The following is a 22,206-nucleotide window of genomic DNA, read 5'->3' as shown; positions in this document are numbered from 1 at the left end:
CTTGAAAAGTTCACATTTATGAGCATTTGCACCAACATCACCAGAAGCAAACTAAGTAACCCACTCTGCACAGATTCACTTTAAAGAGCAGACTGTGCATCTGTTCTAAAGCCAGCTCCTGGGATTATTTTAAGTTACAATACCTGGAACTGGATAGAAGAATAATCCATTCTGTGAGACTGATTACCACTGGTCTTCATTAACTGGCTATGGTGATGAGACAATACTACAAATGTCCTGGTGGAATGCAAGGAGCCAGAGCCCCCCTTAAGTATTACCTTTATCTACATGGTAGATATATGCTTCCTGAGTCATTGCAGAGAGCAGATGCAAAACATTAGTATAAATCCTGACTTTGTCATCACTGTTATCCTCCCAAGTATAATCCTGGATCACATTTAGTAATCCTCGCACAAGAAACAACACTCCTTGTTCTGGATGGTCCTACAGAAAAGAAAAAAGATAGGTCAAAACCAACACCACAACCCTGGAACAAAAATAGGATTATTTGCAGTCATTCAGTGGTGTAGAGTCACAGTATGAGCTCTACAAAAGCAAAACTACAATATAATTAAAGCTGACAGCTACTTTTCTTAAGTGTGCTTCCTGCAAATCCTTTAAAGATTTTTTCCAGTTTCCATCTAAAACACCCATTTGACCCATAACCAGAACATGATCCAGGCAGCTTCCACAGACAAACTTTGAAATGCTTTGTTTTCTAGTCATGGGGGAGCAGTAGAAAATTAATTGTCAGCTTCTTAACAGCTAAGCCTCTAAAATTAAACACTGGGTGGGTTTTGTTATTAAAACAGTATCAGTAAGCTGTAGTGTATTACTCATGTAATTATGAATTTCAGAAGAACACCTACACTAGGAAGTCAGTTACAGACCATCAACAATCTTTTAACATGAAATGAAAAGAAAGACTCTGCTTTGCATAAGCTGGAAGTTTTTACAAGGAGCTTTAATACTGCACTGGGCTAATTCCAGCTGGCAGTTGGTGCAGCGGCACCAAGATACATGGGACAAATCACAGTCCACAGAGGACATTTCCTTTTGATCTTCTGTAAATAGGGAACAAAGTTAGGGAAGCTAATTTCTGAATCCTGGCATCTCATCACAAGTTATTTTTCATTACTGAATCTGAGAGTTGTATCACTCCCTTCTTCAATCACCCGTTCATGATCCGAGTCACTCCACAGCCTTCCTTCAAAGCCTGACTTCTGCAGTCAGTGGGCAGCAGTGACACATCCCAGGGGCACCTGCCCCTTCCCTTCCAACAACACAGCTCCTCCACGTTCCTGAACGTGCACAGCCTGGGAGAGCCCTTCCACTGGGCTAGGGGGAATCCACAGCTCTGACAAGGACGGGGACACCACCATGCTGTGTGCTGCTTCACCAAACATGCAGTCAAAGGAACAAGGAAGGAGAAAACCGCTGAGGTTTCAGCAAGGAGGAACAACCCACTCTCTCCAAGAACAAATGAAACTTTTTTTTTCTGTTCTTCCAGATTAATTTACAATTTCCCCTCATCTTTTAGATATAACTGAAAATACTGCAGGGAAGATGACATCTCCCTCTAAACTTGACAATTAGTTAAAACCTGGAAGAGTGTAGAATGGTAGTACTTTGTGAAATACTCATCAGAAGAGGAAGGTTATGCCAAAACACATTTTCCAATTATTGTTTTCACTCAAATGATTAGGCAACCTATAACAAAGTAACTGAAACTCATAGGAACTAGAGCTCTATCTTTTTCCCATCCTCATGTATTAGAGTTTCTTGAGTACTTAGCTAATAAACCAGTAAGTGATGTTTATACAATTAAATGATGGTGAGATTTCACTCTACCCCAAATCCACTTATGAGAGATGTTACTGAGAGTGGCATTGCTGTACCTCCACCTCCACACAATTGTTCTGCCTCCTCATGCTGCACTGGGGTGACTGATTTTGCAGCCAATGAGCAGATCAGTTCATCTTTTCATGGAAAACTAACCACTGCCTCTCCCACTCCAGAAGCCCAGTCTACTCTAAATTTTTAAACAGGAAAGTCAAAATAGTCTGTACTAACTTATGAGCTATTCATACACACTCAACTTACCGGAACAACTAATAATGTGGAAAAAAAATTACAAAGGAATTCGAGGAGGAAGGCATCAGAAGGTCGCATCTTTCCATCTACACTGATCATTTTTGGCACTTCAGGAACAAGGCTCACTGCAGCTTTGAAAAAAGCATCAGCTGCAAAATAAAAATAGAGTTGCTGTTACATCGCTCCAGCTGTGGTGGCAGTCATGCCTCTGACCCAATGGCTGCTTTGAATTTGTTTCAAATAGATTACAGAAAATGAACGTCCTTAACTGCAAAGAAACCCAAGACTCAGCAGTGGTCTGATTCTTGAGAAATCTGTGTTAAATCAAATGATGCTGTTTCTCCAAAGGAAGTTCCCACATCACTCAAGACTTCTGAAATTATAACTCTTTTCCTTTGCATAACAAGGAGACACCATCATTTCATATGTATTGCATATAGAATAAGAAATTAGCACATGATTCAAAATTGACTTATCAAAGAAATGCTTATGCCAGGAGAATGGGGAATCCAAAGGGGGGAAAAAGGCTCATGCAATCTTGTTCACCAATTCATTCACAAAAGGCTGTTGAAGTTCTAAGGAAATACCAACAACTTCATTTTTCGAATTATTTAAAATCCCTAAAAGTAAAATATTAATATAGGACCAGAACCTGGGGTATTGCTGGTTACCTAGATAAAAGAAATTTTTCCAAGAATCACAATACAGGAATTAGACAAACCATCCACCATTACAGCCTTGGCAAAATAGCTATGAGGAGGTTTTTCAAACTCTGTATTATGTCTCTAATCTTACAAAAATATAAATTCCAAACACTCGAACATCTATTCCTCAGTTTCTTAATATTCACAAATTAAAAGCAACAGTATTTTCCCTTTTACACTGGAAGACCTCCCATATATGCTGAGTTCACAAAAAATTTCTGACAGCAACATTGTTTTGCACTTTCTTGCCAACATTTCAGAATATCCAAGTATCCACATCCCACTGAAGTTGTTGAGCCACATACTTCAAAGCATCCTTCAGAATTAATACCGTATCTTTATTTTACAGGAACACAGACCAAGGCCATGTAATCAGATTTTATCAAAGGCAAAAGCAGAATTCTTGGTGAAAGCCACGAGGTGTTACATGGCTGGGATGGAGATACCACTGACAGGCAGGCATGGGCATTTCCAGGAGCGCAGCTTGCTCTGGAAAAATTCATTTGAGACTCCAAGCAAATTTGCTAAATATAGTACCAACTGATATCTAATTTAAGCTTATGAGGAATACCAGGGAAACATGTGCTTTGGAAAAACTGTAGTTCTTCTCACTCTTATTTTTTTTTCAGCATACAAGTGCTCAAGCCCTTCTGGACTTTGTAGTGCTTAGAATGCAGACCCCTTCCATCAAACACTGTCCTTCCTTTTATTCTGCACATTTATTTTGAGGTGAAAGAATGTTTATTTCAAACAACTTATAAGTTTAGACAGCCAACCCAAAGGAAGGTATGTCATCTTTCTCTGAGCTTTATTTGAGGAAGGAAGGCAGCAGCAGATGTTCATTCTAGCACAAGTAAATGAATTGCTGTCACTTCCACAGTTGTCTCATCAGAAAAAAACCAAAAGTACACATCCCACATCGCCATACAATAAAAACATGTGGCCAGACAAACGAAAAAAATGTGCCTTAGAGAATAATCTGCATACCAAAGTACCCATGTCTGTGCTCCTGCCTTCTGAAGTTATTTTGTGACAGGACGAGAATGACCTGTGCAGCAGCGTCCACAGTGAAAAGAGCTGCAAAGTACCTCACCCTAATTTACAGCCTGCTCTCCCAGCAATCACAATCCTGCACATTCTGCTCTAACCTTCTGCCATAGTGCAAACCCAAAACCTCTCATCTTCAATCTGAAAACCTGAAGTTTGATTCAATTTACTTTTCTTGCCACCTGCCGTTGCTGTGAATGAGCAGCTCCAGAGCCACGAGCTCCCTGGTTCCTCCTGCTGCTGCGAGCAGTGCCCGGCTCCCCCGCAGGTGCCTGCCCACACCACCGACCTGCCCGTGCTGCCACAAAGTGCCTGTGATGCCATCTGCCCTGTCCATGGCAGTGGCACAGCTGCTGCTCCCGGGCTGGCTCCATGTGCCTGCTGCCCCCACGGCCACAGGGCCACCCTGCAAACCCCACACACTGTCACTGTCCCAGCACAATGGCGAGACTGAGGCTCTTGCCCCACACTTTAATCTTTGTTCCTTGCCTTTTTCCCCTTGCTTCCCCACCCAGTGCAGCAAGGCAAGCCAAAAAGGCAATACAGCACAAAACAGCTGCATTTCATGTTGGTACGTCCAAAAGAACTGGCGAAGGAGAATATGTTCATTTTGCAGTAAGTCCTGCCAATCTGTGCTAACTATGAAATGGTTTTATCCTGGAACACTAAAAGCACATTTATCCAAGATATACGTGCTTCATAAGAAGCAAAAATAAATGCACATCAGTGCAAATGTTTTTATTACAGACTGCAGAAAATGACCTGTCCTCTGAACATTACCATCCTGGCAGAGAGGTGTCAGAGTACGCGCACATGCTCTGAGTTTGGAGAAGACGCTCACTAAAAAAGTTGTCACAGATATGCTATTTTTTCAAGTATGAAATGAGCATCAGTGTTTCATTCTGAATTACATTAATTATGATGTTATGCAATGATGGTTTCTCTGCATCTTTAAAATTTTTTAGACTATTGCTATTACTGTAGAGATGTTTCAAAACAAAGCCATGCATCTTTTTTCCTGGCTTCCAAAAGATATAAGGAACCACTTAAAAAGCACTGAAAACCACAACATGTTTTGTTATGGTTCTTGATTAAAAAGGCTTCTTCTGATGAAGGATGCTGTTTTCTTATCTGCCTAAAGTACAATACTGCTTCTAAAGTGAACCACTGTACACCGGATAAGGGGAGAGCAGCCTGTGCATTACAACAAATCACCATGATGAAGCTTCCCCGACTGCTGTTAATATCTTGTGCAGTGCTCCAAACGTAACATACTTCACACTTCACTGAATTCATCCTTTCACAGCAGCTCCTTCATTTTGGTGTACCATAATCCTATAAATCTTTCCCCCAAGCATACATGCTGACCTTCAGCCTACAAAAACTAATAGTCTTGGATATCCAAGTCAGCACTTCCAGAAATAGCCTTCCACAGAAGAAAAAGCAAGTGAAATTGGTGTTGAATGTTTTGCTATTGACAGTATTCATGATGGCACATGTAGAGGTTTAATTATACCTACACACAACTACATGTACCTCCATATATTTCTATATATCAATCTCTATATAAAAATTCAGCTTGCATTGTATTTTCTGTATCTCTGATAGCCAATTAAACTGTACGAATTTAAGATTTCAGGCAGATAAAAATAAGGAGGAACAAAGTCAGAGATGGGAAAACAATTAAACTCCTTAAGTCCACCTTCAAAGAGCAAAAGGGAGCGAGTTTGACATACCTACCCAAAGTATTTTTAGTCACGGGTAGAATTACACCAGGCTAAGTCCACCCAAAGGACAAAACCAGGGACCATGCACATCTTCTGCATTCCACGCCACTTTCCTGTCTTACAACACTGTCAAACCTAATTTAATACTCTGAAGATTTTGCTTCCACATCCAACAGATGTTGCAAATTTAATGAAGCTTGTACTCCAGTGCAAAAAATTACTGGGAGGCAAGCATGGCAGTTTTGTTACCTTATTTTTTCTATTAAATAAATTAATCCATTACTGTTTTGACAACCAAGCATTCTAATCATTTGAATCTCCTTCTCCTCACATTGGTGAGGTCACTGTGAGAGTTTTGCCACATTGTTGAAATGTGGTTTTCCCTTGAACTGCTGCAAATTGTTCTCCATCTTAAAGTTCTCTGTACATCACTTCCAATCCAGAAACAACGAAGAATTATTTGAAGGAAGAAAGCAGAAATTAGAAAATGAATTCACTGCTACTTGGTGAGCTGGAATGTACTATGCTAATTCATACTATTTCATGCTATGAAGTAGCTGCAGATAAAAAGGTAATTATGTGGATGAAGCTTGGTAGAGCCAGTTTTAGGCATGGCTTGATCAGAGACTGTTACAAGGCATTAGTACTCAAAGGCATGCAGAGGCTAAGTGGAAGATTCATACAGGGCCATCACACAGTATCAGCAAGGACACTGGACACAAGATTGTTTTATTCTTAAGGTGTAATCAGTAAATGCAACACACACCCCACCCCACTGCCTTCCCTCCCACCCAGAAAAAAAACAAACCAAAAATCAACCACAAATTTCAGCCTGCCTCTCTAAATTCCATGTAATCCCTAAAGACTGTGAGGTACCACATCAGCAGCAGTTTCTAAAGAAAGCTCCACCAGTAATACTGAAAATTTTGAAATAATAAATGCTGCAGTTAAATACTACTGTTTCTAATGTTATTATGAGGCCAAAAAAAAAAAAAAATCAAATGAGCAGACATACATAAAGACATGATACAAGGCTGGAAAGTCTATATGGTTTTTGCAGAGAGAAATCATTCCTCAGAAGTCTCTCAAGTCTTCCAAAGAACCAGCAAGACTGTTTTTAAAAGTAACTCCATTAATAAATATTTAGATTTAAAAGAACTTTTAATATTTATCCTTATAGAAATGGCTCTTTAAACAACTAAGCTGAAAGAAGATAAGGAAGAAAGTCCTCATGAGGGTACATAACTTAATAATGGATGGGGTGTATGGGGAAAGGAGAGGGAATAACAAGTTTTCACAGTGGAGCAAAATGACTACTGCATTCCTTAAGGTTTTGCAGACATGTCCTTACGATGAGCTGGGAGGTGACAATGTTTGCAGACTGGTCTGGAACGTGACTGCAAAGCATTGCAGATGGATCTCATGATTCTGAGCAATAAAGCAGCAGATGAACTCTAATATTAGTAAGGCATGTGGGGAAAGAGACAGCCCTTGCTATAACTATAGAAAGAGAAGCTCAAAATAGGCTATTTACACTCATGAACGATTCTGGAGTCATTATAGATGGTTTCCTGAAAACTACATCCTAAACAGCTGTTGAAAAGGCAAGGCAATTATAAGAATCACTAGGAGAGTAATGGAAAACTGAGGTGTCATTGTATCATTTATACTGCTGTTATGCATTTATACCTGGAATAATCTAACCTAGTCCTAATCTTCCTATTTCCAAAAGGAAAAAGAGATTAAAAAGGTGCTAGGGCATGGAACTGTTTCCTTATTGGCAATAAGGAATAAAGGCAATACTGACAACAAATTCTTCAGGAACTTACCAACTACATCATCTCACAGTCAGCAAGAAGAAAATGAATCAGGAATGACTGAATTCTGCTCCAGCAGATCAGCTGCATGCTCTGAGCCCCTCACCTAACATTTAACATAAACAAATCCCTAAACATTAGACTTCCAAGTAGCAGGTAACTGTGGAACTCACTACCACATGAAGTTACAAAGGCCAGAAAGTAAAAATTGATTTAAAAAATTAAATTCCTGAGGACTGGTCCATCTATTTTATTAAATACCATGGCCTGGGCATTACACAAGCTTTGTTGAAGGATGTATTAAATCACCTGCACCTGAAAGCCAAGAAGCATCATTCTACATTATTTTTTCCCTAGTAGATGCTACTAGACACTTTCAAAAACAGGTCATGGGCTAGACAGACTTGAAGAACTGACAAACTGATATAAAGTACTAGTCTGAAAAGCTTACAGAGACAGAGCTGTCACCTCTCACCTCATACGGAAAAGTGATTGGCTGGGACAAAGAGGGGAACAAGAAAAAGCTCAGGATATAGGAGAAGTCTCCCACTGTGGAAGTCCCAGGTAACAGCAGAGGTCACAGTTCTGTCCAAAGGAAGCAACACTTCGCGTTTCTAGTAAGGAAAACAGTATGACATCAATCTTTTCCCAAAGCTCTTATTGCCTTCAAGGAAAGCAGTATTTTAAAAGATAACAGAGACAGCATATACCAATCTCACCAGAGAAATATGAGCCAAGAAGTCACAGTATCTGTAATTAAGAGGAAAATCTCTTCAGGTTCCTGTTTCTCCAAATTCTTTACCTCAAATTCTCTCTATTTATATTCTTTGGATCCATAAAGATTCAGGAGATTAGGAAGAAATACTAAAAACTGTTACCTAATGCTACTGAGAATATACTCTAAACCATTATTAGACTATGATTTAAAATTACTTGTTAGATATTCCATACCATACTTTCTCCAGAGTGTGACTGAAGCCTTTAGAGAACACTCATGGAAAAGTAATATTTTCTGCAGTAGAAAAGAAATTATTTTTGCAATCTACTGTGTAACTGTGTTTTAGGCACAAATGGAAAACAGAACAAATACCTAGAAGTACATTAAGCACTAAGAATTTAAATCTACATTTGCTAAACCAAAGGTCTGCAGCAGTTGATCTGAGGGACAGGCTCTCCATTTTTATAAAGTTTAATGTTTGACAATATCCCAGTGAAATTAGTCACACAGAATCAGCTGAATTACCTTATTCACTCAGCACGTTATTTCTCAACTGAGGCAAAGATTTCACAGCCTTTAAAACAAAAATACTGCTAACACACATTACCAGAAAGTTATGTCATCTCTACCTACCTGCTGAATGCTGTGACCAAACATTAAAAACTCATGCTGTCTCTTTTTTGACAGACAAAAGTAGCATTTTCTACAGGAAGGAAATATGTGCAATTAAAATCATACCTCTATCTCAGAAGTCCAGAAGAGTGACACAATGGAGCATGCATTTAATCTCAATTTAGTCCAAGCAGCCCCACGACAGAAAGCATGACCAATGAGAATTTATTATTCTCTGTTGGCAGCATGCAGTGCTCAGTGGCTCAGCTAAGAAAAATGAAAAGCTCATCTCTGTAAAATCTAGCATCTTCCTTTCAAAGGTGGGCTCTTAATAGGCTCTCCAGAGGCACAAACTATGCAACCAGGGCCAATTCACCTAAAACACTTTAAACATAATTACAAATTCATTTTATTCAAAGCAGGTTTTGGGAGCTGCAGATGAAAGAGACAACAGCCATTTTTAATACATACTGAACATTCTCAGACAGACATCTGTCTGCGTATTAATGCTGGAGTTTCATGAGCCTATAAATTCAGAGTTCTGACCCAGTTTCATTGTCTTAAAGAAAATCTGTTCCAGGATAAATTAACAGTTTTCTAATACTGAAGTATTTGGATGAGTTCAAACACTTGATTTGATTAACAGTGTGGCAAATCCCAGCAGGCAAGGCTGGGATAGAGGAAATGGGAACAGCGAGACACGGGGACTGATGGTCTGCTACTGCTGCCCCTTGAGCCTGGGAGTGAGGCAAAACCCAAACTCTTCCAGCTATAAGCAGATTAGCTGTGGCTCTCCAATTGCTGATAGTTTATCAGTGCAATCCTCAGACTCATAAATTCATTTATTGTTATGACCTGCACATCCTCCTTTTTCAAGATAGATACACTGGCAATTTAGAGAAATCTTCCTATTGCCAACAGAAGTTGTGGAACTCAATTTTGTTATGTGTTTAAGTGAAAAGTCAACTCACTGAAACAGCTGGACTCCTCATAGGAATTTAAAACTGAGACAAATCCAAGACTTTACCTTGCTAAAAACAACAGCTGGAATCTTCAAGGAGGACGTGCATGCACACACACTCATGCATGCACCACTGCTGACTCAGTGGATCAGGCACATTACCTTTCAGCTTTATTTCTCTCCACAATTTTAAACCAATTAAGCTAATTCAAATCAGCATGAAATAAAGGTTACAGACAAGGCACAATTTCCCTTCCTGGCCTAATGCTATCATTAATGGCACGCTCTTAAATCTTCACTTCATGCTGCACTGGTTTTAGTAGATCAGTGTCTAATTGGCACCAGTTAGCTCAGTTAACTGACTGGAGTGAAATTTGCTGTAATGAATTAATCAGTACTTCTTACTTATTACTCATTCAGTTGAGATTCAGATTAAACTGTGTGAAAAGTAACTTTCAAAGACACATTATGTGACTTGAGTGCATCAACATATGGAAAGACAGTTCACAAAAAATGTCCCAAGACAGTGCCTAACTGTTTAACACATGCTAAATTACTCATGCAAATGACACGTCTCTGAGTAGAAATTATACCCAAAATAGCTTTGCTAAGGGAGCAAAAAAAGTGCCTAACAATAAACCTTGGTAAATGAAGTGAGTTACTGAACATCAGTTTTGCTCTTGCTTCATTTTAACAAAAGCAAAGATGAACTAAATGCTCCTCTCTCTAGTTTGTGGGTCTAAAATTCAGGAGAGTGGGGTTAATAAGCATGTAGTTTAGAGACTGAGTTCATAATACTTTGCATATACCTGCTACCTTAAAATATTTCAGGATAGGGATCCTGTTAACTGTTTAGTGAGTGCACTGTATTCATGTGTCAAGCAACAGCTGTGCACATTTGTAAACTCTCACACTGAAAAATCTGGACAATTGTTGGGGCCCAGGAGTCTCACTGAGAGAAGAACGGGATCACAAAAATAGTGGAAAAGCAGTTTATAAGTTGAAAGATATTAAATCACAAAGTGGGTCCCAACATGATCAGAGAATAATCCTCAAAGACCAAATATTACAGAAAAACTGCTTTGGGTTTGATTCCAGTAAGAGAAGCTCTGCAGCACAGCAACAACAATGAAAACTGCCATACAGGATAAGGTAAGCTGGTCAATTAAATAAAACACCATAGGAAGAAAAAGTGGGCCCATTTTATATAAACTCTGTTATCTACAAAGAAACTGCACAATGCTAATTGCACCACAACAGACTTTGCAGATCTTTTATTTGCACAACAAACTTGGACACAACAGTCAGCTTTACTCTAAATCCCTCTGCTTTGCTGTATGGGCAACATCAGATTCAAAACAAAGAAATACAACAGTCACCATGCACTAAAAAGTCTTAATCAGCATCCTAAGTCAGCTTGTTTGTGCAGCTGGAACTTGCTGGTAAATGCAGAGCTTGGAAAACAAGCTTTCGTGAAGAGGCACAGAGCTAACACAAAGAATTAATAGCCACAACAAAAGATGTTGCAAAGTAATCCAATTTATTACTCTCACAGCTCCACTGAAAACGTGTAAAGGAAAAAAGCATTTACCATTGGAGAGCAGACATTTAAAGTCAAGATTAAAATTGCAAAACAAAGTAGAATGACATCACTTTAAAAAGCAAAAGAAAAATACTGCAAGCAGTTGAAAGTGTAAGAAGAATTTGGAATACACAACTGGCTTCCATTTGTAACATGAACAGGAACAAGATCATATTAAATGGTAATACAGACTTAATGCTCATTTTGGTGCCAGAATAGCTCCCATTTTTTTCCCCAAATCACTTTTTGTCAGAATCTCCTATTACTTAACACTGAACTACCAGGATAGCTGAAAATGTGCTCAGGCTCTGGTTCAATCAATAAGTCAGATCCAAAACCAAGAAAATACATTTTTCAGTCTTCATATGACCTGATATTACCCCATTGTTTCACTCTGATAAAGTGGCACATTTTCTTGGCTAAGCATTTATCATGCATGTGCAAGATTCTGCTGTCACTGACCTAGCCTGGAATTGTTTTCCAGCTCATTGGTGAATTTTGTCAGTCTGTGAACTACTACACAGATGCTTGTTTCTTTTTTCAGTTATAATAAAGCACATCATCTGTGATTAGAGTGCTTGTATAATTATGCAGGAGAAGAACATTCCATGCTTTCCATAATTCTTAAGGAATTTAGGACAACCTGCCTCATGGCCAGGACTATGTCAGCTACAGTCAGCTGTCTTGGCTATTGAGATCACACTGAAGAGCTGCTTTAATATGAGAAGTTTTTACTTTAAGAGTGTTTGAAACAGGGCTGTATTTTAATTGCATCATAAATATACATACGACTTAGGATATCAACCAAGTTATTATTCACAGTTAGAAATATTTCTGAAATAAGAGAACCTTTAAGTAGACAAATTCATGCCTTACCTTGAGAAAGGCACTGGTTTGCCAGAGCTACCTGTCCAGAGTGTAGATACAGATTAAGACGTGTGAAGATACTGCTCAGAGATGGAATTGTAATGAAGCAGAAGGCAACACAAGCCTAAAGTAAAGAAAAAAAAATTTGAATAAAATTCCTATCTCAGAGTTACAGCAATTCTTACTGATTTAAATACACAATTAGGAATCAAAATCTGCAGATCAGTTTTGGGAAAGATTTTCAAGACAAAGCAAATATTATGTGAAGCCGAAAATCAGCAATTTGGAATTTCTAATGAGTATTTCAAAATAATTATAAATTTGTTTTTTTATTGTTACTATTACTAGATAAGCTCAAAACTGACTCTCTGTGACTGTAGCTCAAAGAGTTCCTCTCTCCTCAGGTAACCACCTTGCAGCTCAAGACCAAAAGCCAACTAGAAAAGCAGATTAGTGTCCTCAGGGACAAACCATCTGCCAAGGTGGTCAGAGCAGGTGCACTGTGTGTACTGGGGAGAAGGCAGACCGAGCCCAGCGTGCTGCAGCTGCACACCTACAGGCACAGCCCAAACCCCTGGGTGGAGCAAGGAGCCCCCAGGCAGAGAGAAGCTGGCCAGTGTCAGCCCAGCCATCCTCTGCCCAGGACACCACGCACAGGTGCCATGCACTAAAGCCCAAACAGCTTCTCACGTGCAGATGGACACATCCTGGTTGCCACGTTTCAGGTTAGAAGAAGGGAACACAAGCAATTTGGCTATCCTGTGATGGCCTGTGCATAGCTCAAAGCACATTTGACCATTCCTACACAGACTCAGAGGCACTAAAGCTGAAAGGAGCTTGAAATTCAAATCCCGATTTCAGCATATCAGCACTGATATCATGAGACAGAAGTTTGAATATTTTTTTTTACCCCATCTCCCATTCTCTCTGTGACCGAGTTACATAGAAATTTGGTATGTTATTTCAAATATAATTTGGAAAGCTGAGCTTTCCAGAATTCATACAAACACCTCTCTGGTGAACCTTCTTTTGGAGAGGGAGCCAATCTTGCTGCTCTTTTTCAACACAAAGCTGCTATTAGATAGTTTGGGTCTTTTTTTTCTTAAACAGCATCTTGTGGCTTTAGAGAGGAAAGACTGCTGGTAACAAGAGAAAATGGGACTACAGTGTCAAAAACCACCAACATACTGGTTTTGCAAAAACTATAAACTTAGGTGGCAGCAGACAGTATTATCTGCAAAGAAAGCAGGCTCAGAGTTTATTAGTCAGACCTACCCTGACGAATGCAGCTGTCTTTCTGGAATGATTTCCTTTCATCACCCTTCTTGTTTCCATTGCTAGTTGGTTCACAGACTACACACACAAAACAAAAGCAAACCATGAAGAAAAATGCACAGCCTCAGTGGCAGATAACAAACTGCATGTTTTACTGCATGCATTTAGAGAATAGCAAGTGTCCAAAGGCTCCTGATACAGTGTGCCCTCACTGTACTGTTTACTTTTTACTGGGAGAATTTTAGTGACTGCTCCTTAAAGCAAATATGACTTAATTTGTGAAAGATGACTTGTTCTATTCAAGCCTTTAGCTTATCCTTTCCTTCCCAGCTATAGTGCTGTCACCTCCTTGCTAGCATAGCAATCATGATTCCTAGCTAACACAGATTAAAAATCCATAAACCAAAATAATAAAAGGATTTAAGGGAAGATACAATGTTGCAAAGGAGTCAGATGCAGCTAATGCTCACCTGTGACTCAATACAGAAGAGAGATTAACCTTCCTAATCACAGCAGGACTCTGCCTGGATCTGCAGCCAAACACAGTCTAATCTTTCCTAGATGGAGGATTATAGAAGAGACAACCCAAATTCTGAATGGACGAAAGTGCCATTTATTTTATTATACATGAATTCTCTTGCAAGATAGCCCATTTTCTTTGTTGCAAGGGTACCATGCATGCCTGCCAAGCAAGAACTTCAGCGTGTTTAGGGGGGTAAAACCAGAGGTGAGATCAAAGTTCACTTTATAAACACCTGATTAAAATATTTCAGACTTATTTTGCCATAGACCAATAATCTGAGCAGGGAACGAGAGAACTGCAAATATATCCCCATTTATTAAGGATATGTAGATAAACTGTGGCTTACATGAATCAGCTGGACCAGAACAGGCTCCAGATTGCAAAACATTGACCTGGCTTCGACATAGAAACTCAGCTGTTGTTCAAAGTCACGGCCAAATGAAACCTGTGAAAGATAAAAGGTCCCTAGACTTTACTGCTGTAGGCCTTAAATACAGGTAAAACTGCCCACAGATAAACCACAGATATTCAAAAGTCAAAATCCCCATATATTGCTAAGGAGAAAACCCACCAGTAACAACAAACAGCAGTTGGAGAATCTCTGTTCTTCCAACTGTCTGCAATACTTGAGCTTCAGGGAAACATGAAAGTTTTACTGGTTTGCTTTTTTTGTCTATACTCCACATGATGTTCTACTTTACAGATCAAGTATTTTTCAAGAAAACAAAATTTAAATCCTAGTTTTGTGAAGTATTTTCAAAACTAGCAGAACTCTTGACTCTTTATGGGAGAGACAAAGGCTTGGTTTTGATCATACTTACAAAGCAAGACAAAAAAACCCAGAAAATAGAAATAGATCTGTGAATCTGTATTCAGCTTCCTCTAATTTCTAGTTGATAAGGGGCCTCCAACAGAAAACAGCATTTTTCCTAGTTAGATAAACCAGTAAGAAAAGCAGGTTTTCCTTGAGTTTGGTTAATAAATACATGCTTATATAATATGGCAAAAGCCTGTAACCTTGCATTCTGGCAGGCAAGAAGTCATAGAACAACCTTTGTGTGAGAGCAGCCCTCTTCCAACCCTGTAGATTTAAAAAACCCGAGTGCTGTCAGCTGGAGTGTCTCAGCTGTCAATTAAAAGCAGAGCATGAGGAACAGTCTCCAGGCAGTCTACATGTATGTAATTTTTTTTTAATAGAAGTAAAGGTTGCATTATTTATTATTTCTCAAGTCATATGCAAAAGAATTTTTTACAAAATTAGAATAAAATTTACATTTAATCCATACAGTGAAAGATCAAAGAAACTGCACCAGAAAACAAAGGAATGCTTCTCTCATTACAGACAACTGTCTTTGCTTTTCCTCTATTTGTACAACTGCTGATTCTTGAGTCCTAGTCTGAAGAAAACTTCCCTAAAAATATAAATTTTTCCACAAAGAAGACTGACTGTAAGGATGACTTACAATTGCTTTTTCCCCCCACATCTTAATGTGTGCTGGTTTAAATTCATAACTAGTCATTTTGCTGCTATGGGATGTTTTTCCCCCTAAACCAGGACTATCAAGACACATCAAATTTTATTCAATGCAAGAAATCCTCCTAAAGGAAATTGTACTATGTTATACTGCATGTAAAGCTTAATAAAGCAAAACTATGCTAGAATATTAATTAGCAAATTATTATAGCTGAAGGAAACCAACCATCTAGAGTAAATCCATAGAACTGCAACAAAGAACAAAGAGGACAACTAGACACAGAGCCTGTCAGCTCTATGTGAAATAAAAAACAAGCATTGAGAGTACGTAGTTGGAGAATACAAAAAGCTTGAGAAAGTCTCCCTAAAACAACCTGACATCTCGAAAACAACAGAGATCAGCAAAAGATTTATTGGAATAAGCATGAGGGATGGGTTAAAAACTAATTTCAAGACAAAACACCTGGGGTTCTCCTGGGACTACTAATTTAATGATACGAATGATCTTACTTCTAAATTAAGATAAACAGAGATTAGAATAACAAAGAAGTTACACTTATTTTGTATTTTTGAAAGCTGGTATTGGTTCCATTTAGAGCTGGGTAGTGGAACTTCATTCACATAAACCAGCGACCTCTCTGATGCTTCAATTGCTGTTTAACTTTTAAATACATGCTCTGTTTTACAGGAGGTTCACAAAACTAGCAGAAAATACAGTTAAATAAACAACACATGCACTTTAAACTTTCATACTGCACCCCAGCAGCTTCAGCACTGTGTGACCTCTCTTTGAACACACACTCATTTCACTAAAATGCACGGCCTGGGGTTCTCACTGGTCTTAAGCAAGTCAGAGACTGGTCTCTGATTCAGCCACACAGGCACCTGTTCCTCATGGGGATCTCACAAAAATCCAAGCTCTAAGGTGCACCCAACAGTTGTACACAATTGTCACTCACCATTTTTATGAATCCATTTATCAGAGCTGCTAATGTTCTTTTCTCATCCTCAAGTGTTAGTGCACTAGAAAAAAAAAATTACTTGGCAAATTTTAGAATATTGTTTATCTTATTTATCTATAAAGGTTCAAATGATACATAATATTTTATAAAGTTTTCTGTATAAAACTAATTTTAATATGAATATCACCAAGTCAGCCATGAACCAAACTTAATTCCAGATTTTAAAAAAGTAAAAATTGCTGAGTGTCTTTAGATTCTATAAAAACTTAGACTTTGGCATGAGGAGAAAGAAACTACACTAATATTTTTTACTGTAGCAAACAAATGGCTTCAGTCTTGTGTTGCAACATAAGAACTTGAGTAAGAACTAAGTCTAAAAACCTAAAGAAATTATAAAGTCTATTCTTAGAAAAGAGTTATCCTATTTAAGGGGTAAAGCTTTTAAAATACACTTTAAATAATATACAGTGTATAACATTAGTTTATTGTTTAGTTTGGGCTTTGGTTTGTTTTGTTTAGGGTTTTTTGTTTTAACTAACCTTGCCTCAGAATTTAAGAAATAATTAACTTCACCTTGCTACAGTGCTGGTTTTCTTTACGTTTTGGTAAGAACTGAACTAAACTGATATGTAAAAAGGAGTTTCTTTTCAAAACTATCATAGATACCTATTCTACACCAAGAGTCCAAAATCTGATTTGAAACAAATTTACATCACATAAAAATCCAGTCAGTCAAACCTGCTTCACTGAAAATGGATGAACAAAAAGTTAAATTACAATTAACTGATACAATTTAATCCCCTTACTATTATATGCTTGGCTCCAGCTTTGACCTTTAGTATATCAGTTACCAATTTCCAACTCAGACACCAGATGGGAAGAGAACAATAGTTTTACTGTATGAATTCAGTAAGGGAGGAAAGAAAACCTCAGCACGATCAGCTCATTAGTGCATTGCCAATCAAAGGAGTCAACTGATGGGCTCTGAAAGGCTCAGAAGGCTTGTAATGAGATCTCCAGGTCAGTAATAGGTTTCCAGTTCAATTGTGAATCAGACCCCTACCAGCCTAAAGGCTGTTACCCTCCAACAGCTGTTACAGGGGTCAGCGAGCCCTACACAATGGGCTGGGAGTTTCCTGAACCAGGATGCAAAAACAGATGCAGGAGTTACTTAAAAATAATTGGAATTTATGATGATTTACCAAGAGATGTACAACCATCTTACCTCAAGGAACTGCTGGTTTAAGGGATTTTAAAGGTCCCAGTAAATTATCAAATTGTTTTGGCAAGGCATCAGAGGAAGCACCAAATATGGATTGCTATAAACTGCTTTATTTTTTTAAATAAGCTGGTTTAGGTAAAATATATTGTTCTATTTAAAGGCTGAAGTGGCTTTTAGTGCAACATACAGCCAAATAAGGTACTCTAACCCGACATAAAGCACTCTTGCTGGTATAAATTGGAATTACATGCTAAATCTGACCTCTGTTGACAATAAATCTTGCATTTGTTGCCTATCAAGGATGAGAAAATTTTTTTGCAGCATCTGCCATACTAAGAGGCTCTGGGCTCAGAGTGGGAAAAGAAACTGTGCCCTTACAATTCAACTCAAACCAGAAGGAAAAAAAGAAGGTCTGTCCTCCTGACAGTTAAATTTGCAGCATTGTGATCCTGGCTCTGTTTTCAATCAGACACAGATTTTGGTGTGATTTTTGCAAGTCACCTACAAACCACAATGCTTTCCACACTGCACAACTGCTATTGAAACAGTGAGGGTGCAACAGGGCACAGGGGACCCCAAACAACCTCAGCTCTCAAAGTCAAGGGCAAAACAGAAGAGGAGGAATTAGGGGAAAGATATCGATGGTTCAAGAGCTTCTCAGTTCTAGCTTCCCCTGCTCAAGTTCCTAGAGATCTTTCAGGTATGCTTTTAAAGATTTCACACCCTTTTGTAATGGCTGAAAATAGTGGCCCACAAAAAGGTATAACTGTACAGCAATCTGTGCTTTAGTAGCTACATAATCACTTGAATCTCAGAAATAGCTTAGTATTCACTATAACTCAAAGATTACATTGTTTCACTCTCAAAATATTCTGAAGATTGGATTGTGAAGTGTCTCTGCTTCACTAGAAAACTACAGAACCGCTGCTACTTCCCTTTTAAAATTCTGCTTCAGTATTCAAAATACAGCAGTAATTAAAGAGCAAATGGTACATGCTGCCACTTCATTGCACAGCTCTTCCCTCAGCACTAATTGGATTCATGTCCTAATCCACCTTGAAACAAATAGCCTCAGAAACATGAAACCACATCAGGCAGCCCAGCTTGGCATAAATGAGAGTTCTTAGTAGAAGTTCATCTTACTTCACAGAGTCATGCATCGTCTTACAGATATGCAGGAGAGCATTGAGTATAACGGGATCCTTCGTCGACTCCTGCTGATGCCTAGAAAGTATTTAGAAAAAGTGGTGAAAAATCCTGCTCTGTCAAAACAGATAACAACGACTAGAATAACACCCATTTCATGCATAATTCCAGTCACCAGCGCTGTATGACACTGCACAAGTTTTAAGTTCATTTGTGAACCAAGGGAACACCAACAATCACATGATTAATAGATGTACAATTCCAATAAATTCCAGTCAAGAAATATTATCTTAATATACACAGCTGTAGTGCCAAGCCACAGACTGACTCCTTAATGGACACAGGAAGGCAGACGTGTGATACATGGAGGCAATCTAAGAACATCAAAACAAAACAATCCTGGATTTACCAAGATATAATATAATTCCTCAGCTACTTAGGGACAGACAGGAAGGATCAGTGTCATGTTTAGGTACAGAGCCACATGTGCACTGCAGCTCCACTAAGGTGATTAAGGGGCCACACCATCTCTCATATGAGCAAAGCCCCCGGGGAGAGAAGGATTGGGAGGCTCAGCAGTGAATAGAAATACCTGAAGGGAAGGTGAAAATGAGAAAAATGTTTCAAGAAACCTGTTAATTATTTGAAAAGAAAAGGACTGCTTGACTTTCAGAGCAGCTGAATATATTTTCATTTTCTAAGTTCATTTTCAACTGTAGCAGTACTCCATTCTGTGCTGTCACAGCAACTGGAACGTGAAATAAATTTCATAAACCAACAAAGGCAACACAAGAAAAAAAAAAAGCTCAGAGAACAACTATTCTGTTAACTCACAGCAAGTCAGCATCAATATAATTACTTCAACTCAGCTTTCTTTGTGAACAGTCAAACAGTCCATCAATAAATAACAAAATTGACACATTTTCTTTTTTCTTTCCCATAGCCTGGAAAACCTTCACAAACTAAATAGCCAATGTACTGACTCCTCTAGCCATCTTTCAATAAGTGTCTCAGCCTCCAGAGTGCATTTCACCTCAGCAGTCCCCACTTACTTAATAAAAGATTCCATAATGCACTTGCAAACCTCCACTCTCACACTTTCCTTCTGGAACATATCCAGAAATGGCAAGAATTTCTCCTGAAAGTACAAATACATAAACAAGTAAAATCAGGTATGTTACTAACAACACACTAAAACAATAAATATTTTGGATAAGTTTTATAAGCACAGTTATTTATGTAAAATTATTTTCATCTTTTTTGAAAACAGTAATTCATCTCAAAGGATGAAAAAGTGGAACAAATGGAAAGGGTCTGCTGGCTGAAAGATGTATCAATTTATTGAATGCACAGATCCAGAAGGGAGCACAAAATACAGAACTGCTTGAAACTAATGTTGCACTTTATTTTTAAAAGCAATTATATGCTTCAAATGCCTTAAGATCATGACACATTCAGACAGCTATGGAAAAAAAGGGTAAGATATTAAAAACAATTAAAACAGTCTACACATCATCAACAATTTTGCATGTATCCAGAGCAAGTTAAGAACGTCTAAGACATTTAAACTCCTTTCAAAGATAAGGGTCTAAGTTGTTAACATACTAAAATACTTCGTTTCTGTATCATCTCAAGAATATAGTGAGGGTAAGTTTTTCCAAATTATCCAAGCAATTTGTGAACAAGACTTGACTCCAAATCCATAGCATCAGTCTTGAATTCTACACTTCAGATGATTTCTGTACTTTGACACACACTGTGTACTGTCTTTGTTTCTATTTTTCTACCTCATATACAGTCTCTGACCTCTCTGAGTTCCACTTTGTTTCAATGCCAAATGTAAGTGCTATGAGAGAGCATAGCACAGAATCGTATCATATCATATCATATGTTATGTATCATAACACAGAAGCAGCTATCAGCAATTACATTAACACACACACACACACAAATAAATGGTGTTTTACCTTGCATTGATTGTCACTTATGCCACAGTAAAAAAACAAACTCAGAGAATTTAACAGCCTAATGAAAAGAGCAGAGAAAATTGGAACTGAAATAAGAAGTACTTAAGTAGTAAGCAGCAGAAAGCTCACAAAATATTTCTGCACTTAGCTACTTGATAAAAAATCCTTCCATTCTGTGAACCTGTAAAGAATCTAAATATCCCAGTCAGGTAAATTCTCTTGCAGAAACAGTGCCAAACAGTTCTTCTTAAAAATTTATTAAACAGAATATCACTTACCACTGAAAAAAGCAGAGCAAAGTCATAGATATAGGTAATAACCTTCTGAATAATTGACTGCAGCTAAAAGGGAGAAAAAGGAAAAGTGAAAAAAACCAGGGAAATTTTTGTAATATGAGTTAAATTAAGACTATCCACACCAGAGATTGTTATTCTCTAGTTATTCATAGTAAACTCTTTTGAAAGATGCTTCGAGCATTCATCAATGTAATTTCTTTCCCCAAAGCAGGACAGACTATGCTGCTCCTACACACTTTTCCAACACACCCTTCAGAACCCATATTGAACAGAGGCTGACCAGCCTGCCCAGGCTTTATTTGCTCTTCACTTCCACAGTTAGGCACATTTTTTTCAATTTAGATTCTCTATGTCCTCCAGCTCTCTGCACTAAAAAACTCAGCCAAATAAACAATGAAAAAAACCCCAAACCAGTTTGTTAAATCTTCTTTTGTAGGCACTTTTTCTACCCTCCAAGTAACCACAAAAACCTTCTCAACTAATCCATATCTCATTTGGAATTCAGTCTCAAGGACTGGACACAATAATTCACTGAAGTCTTAACAAAGCCAGGTAGAGACAGACTATTTTATGGTTTACTTCTGTTTAAACAGCCTACCAGGATTGCTAATTCCCTTCAGCAAACACCATTGTTGATGTAGGAGTTAACTATTGCTACTTCTAAATACGTAAATCATTCGGGTTTAGCATTTCTCAGAATTAAAAGATTGATGTGCATGGAAAAAAAGGAGGAATAAATCACAGCATTACAGAGTTCCAAGAGGCTTCCCAAATTACAGCTAGTGTCTAAAAATAATTATTTTGTTATAAGAGTTATCAGTAATGTTTAAGAATTAATTCCATTTAAGAAGATGCACATCAGATTTTTACAGATTTGGCAAAATAAGTTCTTTACCTGTGGGTAAGCATCTTCAAATGCTCGATCAGGAGTCATGTGTTTGATAACATCAGCCAGAACTGTATTGACCTCTCGCTTCTGTGTAGCAAAAAACAAGGTTACAAAATACAGGAACGAAACTGGCAAACAAATCAAGTCACTAAACACCACTTGAGTAGGATCATTTACTTCCATTTGCCAAAGCATCAGCTTTTTACGGAGCTCTCGTTAAGCCAAGAACTTTAGCCATAGCTCCAGTAAATCCTTCCTTAACCTGGTCCATCTGCCATTAAAACAAAAGGATAAGAAACATTCGGGGCTGTGAGGTGGTAAAG

General features: G+C 38.2%; 1 protein-coding gene across 2 annotated transcripts in view; it reads right to left on the bottom strand.

The window, feature by feature from the left end:
- Window positions 1-22,206, bottom strand: part of VPS35L (VPS35 endosomal protein sorting factor like) — a 46,921-nt gene that overhangs the window by 5,470 nt on the left and 19,245 nt on the right. For both annotated transcript variants that reach the window (XM_032126293.1, XM_032126292.1), the window contains exons 19-28: window positions 21,890-21,970; window positions 20,977-21,039; window positions 19,784-19,869; window positions 18,729-18,809; window positions 16,361-16,424; window positions 14,274-14,372; window positions 13,405-13,482; window positions 12,139-12,253; window positions 2,104-2,243; window positions 279-444 (exon numbers count right to left, since the gene is read on the bottom strand). In XM_032126293.1, the coding sequence (XP_031982184.1) occupies window positions 279-444; window positions 2,104-2,243; window positions 12,139-12,253; window positions 13,405-13,482; window positions 14,274-14,372; window positions 16,361-16,424; window positions 18,729-18,809; window positions 19,784-19,869; window positions 20,977-21,039; window positions 21,890-21,970 (973 nt within the window). The remainder of the gene's footprint in view (window positions 1-278; window positions 445-2,103; window positions 2,244-12,138; window positions 12,254-13,404; window positions 13,483-14,273; window positions 14,373-16,360; window positions 16,425-18,728; window positions 18,810-19,783; window positions 19,870-20,976; window positions 21,040-21,889; window positions 21,971-22,206) is intronic.

The sequence above is a fragment of the Corvus moneduloides genome, chromosome 16 (assembly GCF_009650955.1).
Source record: "Corvus moneduloides isolate bCorMon1 chromosome 16, bCorMon1.pri, whole genome shotgun sequence".
Taxonomy (NCBI): domain Eukaryota; kingdom Metazoa; phylum Chordata; class Aves; order Passeriformes; family Corvidae; genus Corvus; species Corvus moneduloides.
The sequence above is the reverse complement of the archived record's forward strand: the minus strand, read 5'-3'. Positions and strand labels throughout refer to the sequence as shown.